Source organism: Dromiciops gliroides, chromosome 1 (assembly GCF_019393635.1).
Source record: "Dromiciops gliroides isolate mDroGli1 chromosome 1, mDroGli1.pri, whole genome shotgun sequence".
NCBI lineage: Eukaryota > Metazoa > Chordata > Mammalia > Microbiotheria > Microbiotheriidae > Dromiciops > Dromiciops gliroides.
Window position 1 is genome coordinate 351,244,762 of NC_057861.1, and position 15,371 is coordinate 351,260,132.

Here is a 15,371-nt window from a genome sequence, read left to right on the forward strand (position 1 = left end):
GGGGAGGGGCAGGGACTAGAAACTAGGCCTCCTGAATAAGGTAAGATTTGAGCAGAGCCTTTAAGGAAGCCATAGAAACAAAGAGATAGAGCTGAAGAGGGAGATGTTTTGAGGAGCTTTAAATGATACACGGCTTTATATTCAATTTGGGAATTAATAAGCATCCCTGAAAAATTATTGAGAAGGGGGTTTGGCATGGGCAGAATTATACTTGCATATAATAGGTGCTCCAAAACAAATGTATGGTGAATGAAATTAATGAGTGAATTGCAAATATTATGAAAACTGTTGTGTTTTCGCGTTCTTATAATAGGAAGTAATAAGCCAGTACATAAAGTAGTTCACAAAAAGATCCACAAAAGCTGGCAGTTTGGAAGTTAGCAGGATGGAATGTTTCCCTGCTGGTTGGCTCTTTCAGTACTTTCATTAAATTACAATCAAGAAACACAGGAAATGGTCTGCGTCATTTGATTTAAAGTAGATTCAGAATAAATACAGCATTTTTCTTTCTATATATCAATGCCATTATAGACATCATTCAGAAAATGTGCTGTGTGGAACAGGTGTCATGCAGAGGTGAGCTGGTCGACTATACCCAGCCTATATATTACAATGCATTTAAGATTGTCAGGAAAAAAGAAGTCAGATACCTTCAAGTGACAGAAGCATACTTGAAGCGTTTGCATTTGGTTTTTATTTGCTTGAATCTAAATGTCATTTTAAGAACACTTCACTATAAGACAAACGCTTTCAGAAAAAAAAAAATCCTTTGTGGACACACCTGGTGCTAGAATAAAGACTATGGAAGGAAGGAAGGAAAGAAGGAAGGAAGGAAGGAAGGAAGGAAGGAAGGAAGGAAGGAAGGAAGGAAGGAAGGAAGGAAGGAAGGACGGAAGGAAGGGAGGGAGGGAGGGAGGGAGGGAGGGAGGAAGGAAGGAAGGAAGGAAGGAAGGAAGGAAGGAAGGAAGGAAGGAAGGAAGGAAGGAAGGAAGGAAGGAAGGAAGGAAGGAAGGAAGGAAGGAAGGAAGGAAGGAAGGAAGGAAGGAAGGAAGGAAGGAAGCAAAGAGAGGAAAGGAGGAGGGAGGAAAAAGGAAAGAGTGAATGAACTCCTGAAACGTATTTCTTGACATTGAGAGGACATAGAATAGTGCTTTGTTTCTGAAACTTGTGTATTCTGTGTTCTTTAATTCTCTCCACCACACAATTAAGGATTTGGGTTCACTTTTCTCATTTGTGAAATGTACCTGAGAAAATAGAGGTGAATAACGGTGATGATGATAATGATAATATAGTTTCTTATCTGGTTTTGAGATCCTTGGATGTTTACATTATGTGTCAATACAAAGAAAGATATAATTACTTGATTTGGAAATAGGGGATTTTTTTTTCAAATTCAAAGTGCATATGGACAAAATAATCCAAAATATGAGTGGGATAACAATCTCTAAGAAGGTGATTAGAATATCTGCTTAATTTTAAATGACCTTTCCTCTTATTTTGTTAGCATCTTGAAAAAAAAAGCAATGATTTTAAAGATAGTGTTTTAAAGCATACAGAAAAATATTTCAATTTCATCTGAAAATAGATAACTTTAAATAAGTGCATAAAGATGCTCATATCTGTTGCCTCAAGCTGGCGTGGAAGCAATCCTGGTTTCTCCAAAGATACACCAACAGATCATAAGCTCTTACAGGTGGAAAGGCCTTGAATATATATCTAGTAATGTACTCTGTTACTTATCAGAGGGCTGATAAGGTTAATTTGGATATGACTCCACACCAACATATTGGCTACAAGATAATGTGTTGTTGTTGTTTTTAATCGCAGTGATTCTGCTAAATTAGAGATGGTTTGCAATCCATGTTGGTAGATGGAGTGTCTACTCCAATAAAATTACGACTCCTTGTGATATTGAAAAATAATGCGTTCTGATTAGCTAGTTTTTTGCGCGTAGATTGTAACCCCCACCAGTGATGAAAAAGGGGAAGGTCCATTCGCGTTAGGGACTAGGGTATAAAACAGGGCCTGCGAGCCCCCTTTCTGGGCACCCACTAGCTACACACTAGGGTGCCTCCTCATGAGAATGAAATAAAGCCTTTGTCTCCTCAAAAAAAAAAAGAAAAATAATGGTATCACAACTTATGGAATTTTTGCAGCACAGTGGAGCTTCATAAAGTAAAGATGGAGGGAGCTCCTAATAAACTCAAATGGAAAATATGGTTGAGGTGATACCTAGGACTGGGGAATTATGAGAATTATGGCAGTTAAAAGCATCATGACTATTGGCTGTTGCAGCCCTTTTCCTTGGACCAATTAGCTGGGTTAATGATTTAAGGCCTTTATCAGTCTGCTAAAACACATTTTCCTTGGCAGTTATTACTATATTCTAGGACAAGGATTCTGAAGTTTTTTTTGTGTACCATGGCAGTCTAATGATGTCTTTGGAAACCTCCTCAGAAATACATTCAATAAAATACATAAAATAAAAAAGGAAAAATATTGAAATAGTTATCAAAATAGGAAAAACAAGCAAGCTCATGGCCAGGTTAAAAACCTTGATCTAGGATTTTCCCCTTTCTTTTGACTTAAGACCAATCATTGTCCTCCTTTGCTCATATCCTGGAAACTTCTCCCATGTTTGTAAAGTACTTTATTTACTACTCGCTGTTCTCAGATTTGTTTGAGATTTGCAGCATTAAAAAGAATCATACCTTCGTAGAATTAAACTGACTGTCTATACTATAGTACAACTCCCTAATTATATACCAGTGGAAATTGAGGCTCATATAAATTATGTGGCATGCCCAGTATCACATTGCTCCTTAGCAGTGGCGCCAAGATTAGAACCCAGGTCAGCTACAGTCCTATCTTTCACTACTGGGTTTTCTTTGCTTTAATCTAAATGTCATTTAGGAACACTTCAGTGTAAGTCAAACGCTGTATTCTGCCTTCATTAGATCTCATTTGGAGTATCCAGTTTAATTCTGGGCAACACAATTTAAGAAAGATATTTAACTTTTTCTCTTCTGCTGCTTTCGAGTTTGTACTCAGTTCCCTCAACTGTCGACATGCAGAATGATGCCGGCGAGTTAGTGGACCTGTACATGTTGCGGAAATGCTCCACGAGCAACAGGATCATCGGGGCCAAGGACCACACGTCCATCCAGATGAACATGGCCGAGGTTGACAAGGTCACAGGCAGATTCAATGGCCAATTGAAAACTTATGCAATTTGTGAAGCAATTCCTAGAATGGGAGAATCAGATGACTCTATTCTCCGGCTGGCAAAAAATGATAGTATTGTTTCAAAGAATTTCTAAATGAAGAAATCTTGTGGAATATGTCTTAATAAATCAGAAAAAAGAAAGATATATAAGCTGCTGAGTATTAAGGAAAGAGTGACTAGAATGGAGAAGGCCCTTGAGTCCATGTCACACTAGGATTGTTTGGGAAATTGCAATGTTTATCCTGGAGAATGAAAGTCTAGGGCAGGGGTGTGGTGAGTGAAAGTACTGTTTTGGAGATGAGGGAAGAGCTAAAATCTGCAGAGGTGCAATTAGACTTGATTGTAGGGGAAACAATTTCTATCAGTTAGAACCGTCCAAAAGTAGAAGTAGAAAGAATTGTTATGGGTTACCTCCCTACTTGGAGATTTTCAACCAGAGAGATGATCTCTTCTTGGAAATTTTATAGTGTAAACTGATCCAATTTAAAATTTGGAATAAGTAATCTCTAGCATCCCTTCTAAGTCAATAATTCTGTAAAGTATCATGTACCTTATAGAATGTATGCGGTTCCTGATACAGAACTGGACTATTATAAATGTACTTATTTCTCTATTGTCAAATGCATATTTTTGAAATTCTGATTATTGAGGTTAGGGGGCAAAAAAAACTATTAGTTATGCTGGCTTCACTCCTGAGGCTCAACTCTGGATTTTTCCTATCTCCTTGTTTGTAGCAATTTTGCTCTACACTCCAAGCCATTAACACCCATCCTGTCCCTTTTCCAGTTTTCCTGTTTTCTTTTCCCCAATCTCATTAGAATGTAAGCTCCTTGAGGATAGGTATTTTCTTGATTATTTGAATTTCAACCCCTGTCACTTAGTATAGTGTTTGTGATGTTATAAACAATAAATACCTTATTTATCTAATAAATGCATCATCAAATTACCTGTATGTGAAGTAGAAATGCTAGCATTACTTAAATTGATATTGACAAACGTAGAACAGACCCTGCTTACTTCATATAATTTGTTTTATCTCTTTGCACAGAGCAAGAGATTAATCAACTCAAAGAAATGTAAACATAGAAACCACTTGCTATTTTCCCCCTCTGCATTTTTCCATTGGTAGGAAGCATATATAAGTGGATAAAACTCAACTGTCAGGATGCACTTCCCAAGGGTGAGTGGGGAGAATAAAACATGTTTTGGAGTTCAGAATGCTCATCCACAGGAGGTAAATTCCCTCTTCTCAGTCACTATGTTACAGATCTGATCTTGACTTATGGGAGTGACATTGACCTCATCTTTTCTGAGCAAAGTAGTGCTTATCATGTATTGTGAGGGTGAATGCCCAGGACAATCATTCAAGGTTGATATGTGGCAGGTCATAGTACAATTGTTGTAGGATTTTTTTTCCTATCATGTACGAATAAGAAAATAAATGAAATGTACTGAGCATTTTTTTAAACAAGTGTAATAATAATGCAGAAAATGCTGACTGCTGTATTTATAAAGCCACAGTCTCATGACAATTCTGCTCCTGGCTACTACCATTAACATTTAAGAATTCAAAAGGCATTTATTAAGCTTTTACATATGGGCAAGTCTTAACCTCAATTTCCCTCAGTTTCCTTATCTTTAAAGTGGGGATAATAAAATTGTGTCAGTCTCACAGAGTAGTTTTGCTAATCAAATGAGATAATTGTAAAGAGCTTAGTGCAGTGCCTAGCACATTAAAAGAACTATTTAAAAGTTAGCTAGCTATAATTCTTACGCATATAAGCCATTGCGCTAGACACTGGACATGCAGGAATAAAATCCCCTCTTCTGTATAACAAACATGCTCAAACATATTCAGTTATAGGAGCCACATTTTGGGAGGGATATTGAGGAACCATACAATTCCCAGAAGAGAAAAATGGTATGCTACCTGGGCTTCAGACCATATCAGCAGGGGCTTGTGGGATTGATTAGCTGGTAGTATTTAGCTTAGAGAGGAAGGGATTGGGCAGGGGGGAGTGGAGATTGTAATGTTTGTTCAGCATTTGAAAGACTGGCATATGAAGGAAAGTTTCAATTTCTTCTGTTTGTTCCCAGAGGACAGAAGTAAGAATAATGAGGAAAAGCGACAGAGAATCAGTGTTTGGCTACATATATAAGAAAGACTTCTTAAACAATTTGTGTACAAGTGAGTTGTCTTAGAAGGCTGTAACTTGAAGGAGAATCAGAATGACTACTTATTAAGAATCATCTAGAAAGGATTACTGCTCAGTTACGGGATAGACTAAATGACCTTCTTGGAGTCAATGACCCCTCTATCTCTCTAGGTTCTATGCCCTGAACTGTAGATAATAGCTATATAGAAGACAGATTGATTCAAGAATGTCCATATTTTATATAACTAAAATATAGTTTGGGTTTTTAATCACCTCAGGAATTAACCTCAACCTTAATGTCTAATTGTTTCTCCATCCCAAAGTATTTTTGTTTTACATGGTCTATAATTATGTAGAATCATCACTACAGAGCCCTGAAATACACTCAGATATAACTCAGGAGTCCAGTTTTTTCATTTAATTTGTAGAAGATATCAATAATGTCATGGAATTGGGCCAAGATAAAAAAAAAATATTGTGTCCCTAAGCTTGGACAGTAAATGTCACAAAATCGACCCAGATGCTACCTCTGATTCCAATTTATCTCATGGAAAGCAAATTAGCATTGATGACCCTACCACTAACATGACATGCACTATTAGGAAAGTCATTTCACGTTTCTGGCCTTCTGTTTATCCAGCCATAAAATAAAGGAAACTAACAAGTGGAACTGCTGCCCCACTTCAGGCTGCCCAGACCCCACTCTCAACCTTCCTGCCAAAGTACCCTTCCCTCTTTCCTCCTGACCAGGTGTTGATTCCCATACTCCCAATCTCTATTCTTGTTAGAGGGATTCCAGACTCCTTACTCAACTGTGACCCCTATTTCTACTACTGCTGTACTGATTGTTATGGGCCAATCTGCTACAGGTTCTCTGCATTGCCAGGCCAGTCTTCCAATTCATCTTAAGTACTCTTGGGCCCTGCCAATCACTTTGCTGAAGAACCATTAATACTTCCACATCTTTCCCTCTACCATTCAAGTAGATCTTTTTAATGTATTTTGTCTTTCCCAATTAGACTGTGAGTTCCTTGAGAGAAGAGATTCTTCCCATTTTAGATTGGCATCTCCAGTGCATAGCATAAAGCTTGGCAGATAGTAACCATTAAATAAATGGTTTTTCATTTTATTTAAAGAGATTGGACTAGAAAGCATATAGATACTTTGCAACTCTAATATTTTATACTTTCCTGGAAGCAACTCTAGATTTACAATTCAGATTGGTAAATTTGTTTGCCAAAAAACTAGAAAAAGAAAAAATAGCCTTTAAAATTTCAGGCTTTTGTAATATCCATAATTTGGGTTATTTCTATTACTTCCAGAAAAATGGTAGATAAAAACAATAAGCACAAGTCACCCACCAGGATATAATCCACAAAATAGCTAATGAGGTTGTTCTAACAAACAGGACCCAGCTTGAAAAGTATGCCTTTCTAGGTGTTTATTGACTGGTCAGTGAGAACACTGACACTAGCTGGGAACATTGTAAATGTGGCAGTTACTGTGATTTTTATGATCAAATCACATGTGGATTATTATATTCAAGTCTGGGTTGTAATAATTTTACAGAAAACACTAAGGATCTGGAGTTCACCTAGATGAAAGTACAAAAAGGGAAGAGGGAGGGAGAGGGGGACAGAGCTGCATGTTACATGAAGAGGATTTGGAAGAGTTAGTATGTTTACACTGAAAACAGTGAGGATGTACCGTTATGCAGAAGAAGGTAACTGGAGAGTAGACTCTGAATCAATGGATAAGTACAGGTTGCAGAGCAGTAGGTTTAGTCAGCCATGGAAAAGTGTCCTAAAATTGGAGCTGTCCAAAAATGGAAGATAAGCAACTAAGCACTGTGGATTAATGGTATGAGTTTTGAATATAGGGTCAGGAGGCAAGGATTCGAGACCCAGTTCTGACACTGACAGTCAACAAATAACTTCTTTCTATCTATTTCCTCATATTTAAAACTGGGGCAATAATTTCTAATAGGGTAGTTGTGAGGAAATGTTTATAACAGTGCTATATAAACGTAGCACTACATAGATAGCTATATAGATACATAGATAAGACAGATAGATATAAATAGATAAATAGATGCATGACTGATAGATGATAGATAGATAGATAGATGATAGGTAGATAGATAGATAATGCAAAAAGAAAAAGGAATAGAGTGATGGACTTTGACTCAGAAGACCTGAGTCTTCTATCAGCCCATGTACACATCTGCAAAACAGGGATAATAATAATGCCTTCTTCTTGATAGGAATATTTTAAGGATGAACTGAGATATTCTATTCAAAGTGCTCTGCAAACTTTTCAGCACTATATGTAAGTTAAATGTGTATTTGCAGGTAAGAGTCCCTGCTCTCTAGGGGTTCTCCTTTCTGTTCTAGTATTGAATGGACCCTGCAAAGTACCAGAGGACTAGTGAGCCTAGCTGCCAAGTAACTGATGAAATAACCATAGCATTTATCAAGTCTAGCTGCTTTTGCCTCCATGACATGACTGGGATCTTTCTCCTTCTAACCACATACAGAGTCACTACACTAGTTTAAGCCCCTACCAGCTCTCAACTAGACCATGACAACAGCTTCCTCTCAGTCCTCCTCTGTCTTGCCCATCACTGTCATAACTAATCAAATGATGTTCCTGAAGCACAGGTTTGACCATGTCAATCCCCTGTTCAAGAAGTTTCAGTAGCTTCCTATAGCTTCTAGGACAAAATCTAAATTCCTCTATTTGGCATTTACTACTACTCAAGCCTTAGCTTTTGTTGTTGTTGTTCAGTTATTTTTCAGTCATATCTGACTCTTAGTGACCCTATTTGGGGGATTTTCTTGGCAAAGATACTGGTTTGCTGCTTCCTTCTCCAGTTCATTTTACAGATGAGGGAATGGAGGCAAAGGGGGTTAAGTGACTTGCCCAGGTCAGCATAGCTTTTAAATGTCTGTAACTAGATTTGAAGTCAGGAAGAGGAGTCTTCCTGACAGAGCCTGGCAGTCTATCCGCTGTGCCATCTAGCCTCCCCATAACTTAACTACAGTAGACCTCTCCAGGGTTATTACATGTTATCCCATTCACACACTATGTGGTCTAGGTAAAATTTCCTTCTCACAGTTCCTCATATATAACATTCTATCCCTTATCTCTGAGCCTTTGTATAGCTTGTTACTTGTGCTTGGGATGAACCATTTCTCACTTCCTCATCCTAGAATTTTTATTTCAATTGCCCACAGGTAACTTTTTCCTGATCTCCTCGGCTTCTTGGTGACCCTTACTGCCCCAATGCCCTCAGATCGTTTGTATTTACTTTGTACATATTTTACTCATTCACATATGTCCATGTGTTGTTTCCCTTGATGGAATGAAAGCAGGGACTTTTTAATCTTTGCATTCTCAGTCTCTTGCACAGTGCCTGGAAAGTAGGAGTCATTTGGTTCATGCTTGTCAAATGAATACTTGAACCCCCCAGGGTCCTTTACAAACCTGTCCTCAAGACCACTCTCTTTGACAACAACCAATCAAAAGCTTCCAGTAGCCCATACATGGAGGCAGATCAAGCCCCAAAGTAGAAGAGAATTTAGCACAGTAGACCTAATAGAACAACCTTTAGTTTTCAAAGTCTATTGGTCAAAGAATACACAGCTGGAGAAAACATGGGCTAACGTACAATGAAACTAAACACCTCAGATTCAGAACAAGCTGTGGTGAAATCATATTCTGTGATATGAACACACTCTACCATATAGTAGGCACTTCTAGCTGCCTATTATTCAAAACATCTCCAATGGAAATCAAACATTGTTAAGTCACAATGCCTCGGGGGGAAGGAAAGAACTTTACAGTGACATTAAGGGATTGAGTGCTACCAATAAGCTCCTTCCCAAAAGAATATTTCTGAGATAGTGGTTGGCATTGTACCACCATTAGACAAATCAACAAGAAAAATAAATGCACTTCTTCTGGGCCACTGGCTGAGAATGCATTTGGCAAATGCACTGAAGCATTAAGATGACTAATGAAGGCAGACCTAAATACCTCTGTTTCCTCTGACTTCTGAAATGAGAAGATGGAATGAGACAATCATAAACATATGTGTTCTTTGTGTATACTGTAAATGTACTATCAACCATATATATGAAGATAATGGATCTGTACAGATTCACCTGTGTGCTCACATCCCTTCTCGTCACCAAAGAAAAATAGCTAGCATTTATATAGTATTTACAGTTTGCAAAGTACTTAAAAAATACCAAATCATTTTATCTTCATAACAATGTTGAGAGACAAAGGCTATTATTGTCATTATTTTACAGATGAGAAAGTTGAGGTATAACAGAGGTCAAGTGACTTTGCCAGCATCACACAGCTAGTTAAATTTCTAAGGTCAGAAATAAATTGAGATCTCCCTGACTCCAGACATAGCACTTTACCTATTGTGTCACACAGCAGATCCTTAGACCTTATTCAGGACTTTTTTCCTTACCTTTCTCATAGACTAATCTTATGATATTTTAGTACTATAATTATCTATCTAGAATTATAAAAATCTGTGTTTGTGTCATACCTTTATACTAGAGTTCAAGCACCTTGGGGGCAGGAGTTCTGTCCTGTATAAACTTTTTACATCTACCAGGTTTCTAAAAGGCATGACTGCTTAACAAAATTTTGTTGAATTATAGTATGAGATAGCTACAGAATATAGGCAGAATTTACAATATTAATTTGTATACAGAGATCTGAATCCATGGATCTTTGGTCTCCTTAGCAACTTCCTCTAATTAATTATATACTTTGTAGCAGAAAAAACACTGCATTTGGCACCTGAGGATATAACTTTGAATCCTGGTCTCACACTTACTACCTGTGTGACCTTGGGTAAGTCACTCAACATCTCCAAACTTTAACTGTTGTTGTTCAGTTTTTTTTTTTAGCCATGTCCAAATCTTTGTAACCTGATTTGGGTTTTTTTTTTTACAAAGATACTGGAGTGATTTGCCATTTCCTTTTTGTTTGTTTGTTTGCAGGGCAATGAGGATTAAATGACTTGCCCAGGGTCACACAGCTAGTAAGTGTCAATTGTCTGAGGCTGGATTTGAATTCAGGTCCTCCTGAATCCAGGACCTGTGCTTTATCCATGGCACCACCTAGCTGCCCCTGCCATTTCCTTTTGATGGGTCAAATGAATTATTTCTATGATTCAATGTCCAAAGAAGAAAGAAAAACAGCCACAATCAAGAACCACCTTTCCCTAACACATTTATTTCCAAATAGACCCAGCTCTTTAAAGGAAAAGATGGTTTCATTGTTATCTTTCCATCTCCAACCCCTAGAATAGTACTTGGCACATAGTAGATGCTTAACAAATGTACAATATTAGACTTGCATAAACTGGTTTAGTGGACAGAGTGCTGGACTTTGAATCAGGAAGTCCTGGGTTCAAATTCTGTATCTGACACATAATAGCTGTGTGACCTTGAGCAAGTCAATTAATTTCTATGTGCCTCAAACAATCCCATAAGACCTACTTATTAAGTTCTAGACAGGTTGAGAAAGGATCTTTGTTGGTATAGATTAATGCCCAAAGATGGAGTTTCCCAAGCTGAAAAAAAAAACCACAGCTTCTTTTTTTATTCAGATAAGAATACAAGGTAAAGTTGGAAAGCCCCAAGAATGGGGCAGGAAATAATAGATAGCAATACAGGCCACCAGAGTTGGGAAAAGCTTACTGGAGATGAGATTTGAATTGGAATTTGAAGAAAGGGTATAATTTAAACAAACCTTTGCCTGGAATAAGATAGAAAATTTTCCCTGTAAGGGGAATAGTCATAAGGGTAAAAATGCATTCAAATTCCGGGAAAGATAAACATCATTTGAACCCAGACTGGGACAATTAGTCACTGTGGGCAAGTCAGCTCACATTTCTGGGCCTTTGTGTCCTCCTTTGGAAAACAAGAGTATTGGGTCAGATAATCCCCAAGGGCCTTACATTATGTGATACTGAAAAGGCCAGTCTAGCTCACAGGATTTTAGACTTTGAGCTGGAAAGGTCAATAGAAGTAGTTACATCCAAAACCCATCATTTTACAGATGAGAGAACTGAGGCCCAGGGAGGAGATGTAACTTCTCACAAATCAGTCAGTCAGTAAACCTTTATTAAGCATCAACTACGTCAGGCCCTGAGCTGATATGCAGTAAGTTGTGATGGTTCTTGTAGGGGAAAACAAGAGAAAACAACTGACATAATAGGTTAAGGGGAGATTGTGAAGGTCTTAGAGTGTGAAGGCCTAGACAATTTTTTAGGCAAAATGGAATTGGTGAAGACTTTTGAGGAAAGGAGTGACATATGCCACTTTGTTGAGGGTGTATCAAATGAATTCAAAGAAAGACAGACTAAAAGAACAGTTAGCAGATTAGTTTTAGGACCTAAAAGGCATTACATATATTTCACAAATGGTTCAACAAAGATACTGAGGGGGTAAATAATTTAGACTAGGTCACAAGTCACAAAAATAACTATTAGATTATTACGAAAAGACACCTGCTTAAAATCATAGCACATACCGAGCTCTAGTTTGTGCTTTCTCTGATGAAGCAATGAAATACCATTTTAATTAGTGTCTATCTTTTAAATGTGTACTTATTGAAAAACTACCCATATTCAATTAGCATTTTAATATGACATTGATTTTAAAAGGCTAGGATCATTTTATAATTTTTATATAATTGCTTTTGAGTTTGAATTTTAAATACTTGATAACACTGTCATAACCACCAAAGATAATTTTTAGTTATAACCTTAAACTTTATTCTACAGTTTATAACTTATAACTCTGAGATTGCTATTTCAGACAAGAAAAAGTTGGACACAAATTTTGAATGAATTTCTTATTCAAAAGTAGCATCAAAAAAAGAAAAAGAAAGAAGACAAGAGAGGATGAGAGAGGAAGGGAAGGGGAGGGGAGGGGAGGGGAGGGCAGGGCAGGGCAGGGCAGGGCAGGGCAGGACAGGGCAGGGAAGGGAAGGGAAGGGAAGGGAAGGGAGCAGAAGAAGAAAAAAATGAGCAAATCTAGGAACCTTTAAAGTAATGTCCTAGAATCCAATAATAACAATCAGACTTAAGATATCTTCTCTAGTCTTTGACTTAATGCAAACAGCAATGTAAGACTCTACTCTGAATAAACAGAAAGCTGAGTTGTTTATATTGGCATTCCCTATGGGCTTCAATTATCTAAATGATAGCCATGGTCATCTTGTGGTAAAGTTTTTTTCCAGAATAAACATGTAGACTTAAAAAAAGTTCTAGTTTCCCCTAAGTATAAGGCATCTTGAGGACACTGGTTCTCTAGGACAGCAAGGTCTATAAGTGCTGATCATAAAGAAGTCAACTAGCCCAGGAGCTCTAATTCCACACACAACCAGGAGCCACAGGGAGTTTCCATTTGCATGTTGTGACATTTCCAATCTTGTTCAGGGGTCACAGAGGTGGAATAATATGCCAGGAATGACAGATGGCCAAGCCACAGGATGTACTTACTAACACTGTAACCTGAAAACAGTTATGTTTGTGTGTATAAAAATGGAAAATATTCAACGGTCAAATTCATTGAAGTAAGCCATTATTTAGTGGGATTTCTTTAATCCTAATTACTCTCTAAAAATAAAACAATAGAAGGAATAGCCAAGCATTTACATCTCTTGTTTCTCTCCCCCACCTCCCAAAAATGGAAATGTTCAATGTCTGTGTGTAGGGGGTGCAAGCTGGAAAGATTTTCTAAGAAAGAAAATCAGTTAAAGGATTTAGGCAGCAACAATTACATCTGGAGAGTTGCTATTCAGAGCAAAAAGAAGGTAAAGAACTCATTTCATATCACTAAATACCCTTTTCATTTCCTTAAACCATACTTGTAATTTCACTGGTATAGGAAATGCAATGAGGAAAGTCCTTTTACTTGTGCAGATCATTGACTCCTATCAATCCAGATCAAGGATTCTGCAGGTTACAATTTTAGAGAGTTACTTTAGAAATTTGAGAGACTAAGTGGATTGCCCTGGATTATCCAGGCTGATGTTTTTCAGAGGCTAAACATAAATCCACTAAATATGGCTCTTAATTCATTGTGCGATGCCATGATGTGAATGGAAGACAACTCTATGCCTACATAAAATCAATCTATTCATCAACCAGTATTTACTGACTTACTACTAATAAACATTATAGAAAAAAGGGGGGCAGGTCAAATAGAATAAGGAATTGAGTATTGGGCTGCCTCTGACACTTACTCTATGACCTGGGGGAAATCATTTTCCCTGTGAGACTCAGGAAATTCAAGAGGACATCTCTATTAAGTCACAGAATGTGATAAGGCTGTGAATTGTCCTAAAAGAGGATGTTCTTACATTGATGAAATGAAAAAAAAAAACATTTCTCATACTAAACAATAATGATGATTATTTTATTTGTATATATATATACATTAAATATGTGTATGTGCGTACACACGCACACACTAAAATTAAGTAGTCATGAAGTATCAAAGACTTTCCCTCAGGGCCCTTCCACATATACCCATGCTCTGTCAAGTATTAACTCATTTATACACACACAAGCACACATTTTAAAAAATGAGTAATACTTGACAAAGGATGGGTATATGTGGAAGGGCCCTGAGGGAATGTCTTTGATACTTCATGACTACTTAGTTTTAGCTTTCTGCCAGTGTAAAACATTGTTAGGCAACTTTTAAAGTGGCAAGAATGCAGCAGAACTTTTAAGGAAGAATACCTCTGTGCAGGAAGAGAGGACAAGTGTCTATGCCTTGGTCTCCCCCACCCCCAAATATGGCCAGACCTTGAGAACTTCAAAGGGTCTGGAGGATTCTGGACTTCCTATTGTATCCTAGCAAGAGAAGCAATTCAGACAGGCAGATTTCACATGAAACCCAGGGAAGAAGCTACACTTTACCTCAGGGAAAACTTCTTTAGCATCTCATAAAGGGGATAAATGGATTTCTAACACACAAGAGATGTGATGGACCAGTTTAACACTATAGTTATACTCACTTTCCCCTGCAAAGACCCTCTGTGATGTACTGGTGGTAAAATAAGTAACAGACTTTTGAAAGGACGTTTTATTCCAAATATTTATACTTTACAATCTGAGTAAATGTCCCTTTTAATTTGATAAAAATAGACAGGTATATAAATATATGCATAGATACATAGAGAAATAGAGGAGTAAACAAATGGATAAAAGGCTAAACAAACAAATGGTGAAATAAATGAACAAATACATAAATTTAAAAGATAAACAGACAACTAAATTAATGAATAAATAAACAAGGAAATTTGGCAAGAATGAAATAGAAGCATTTACATATTCAGTCTTCTTCCACCTGTGGAGAGAAGGAATGGGAGGAGAATGGAAAGATCCCAGGGCACTCAAGTTCTGGCCCTAGCTCAGCTGCTATAAGTACCATCCTGGACCGGATATCTGACTTCTTAGGGCCTAATGTCCTAATCTATAAAATGAGAGAGTGAGTCAGATGACTTTGAAGTTATCTTCCAAGATTGCATTGCAATATTTGAAATGCTCAAACCTGCCATTTTAATGCAAACTATAAAATTGTTGTTCTGCATGATATGAACAGAGGCCATTTATTTTCAGTACTGGTTCTTGATGAATTACCAAAATAAATTGAATGAAAACTTCGCACAAGAAGGCAGAATTTTTTGAAAGGTGACCCAATTAGGATCAGCGAATTCATAGGGGATTTTTGTATCTAATGTATAATGGAGCCATGGGTATAACTCTGGGCATTTCAGTTCATCAGCCTCAATTTCATCATCTATAAAATGAGAATAATAATAACACTTGGCTTAGGATTGCTGTAAGAATAAAAGACAATTTGTAAGACACTTTGAAAATCTTAAAGTGTTATATGAATTATAGTTATTAGTATTAGTAGTATTATCATTCATTACTAAAT

General features: G+C 37.3%; 2 protein-coding genes across 4 annotated transcripts in view; one reads left to right on the forward strand and one right to left on the reverse strand.

Moving 5' to 3' along the window:
* The window catches only part of SEMA5A (semaphorin 5A), a 664,838-nt gene that overhangs the window by 142,967 nt on the left and 506,500 nt on the right, over positions 1-15,371 (reverse strand). The window lies entirely within an intron of this gene.
* Positions 3,069-3,320, forward strand: LOC122736529 (40S ribosomal protein S21-like). Its single transcript, XM_043978815.1, has one exon. It carries the CDS (start codon positions 3,069-3,071, stop codon positions 3,318-3,320), a length of 252 nt encoding a protein of 83 aa, XP_043834750.1.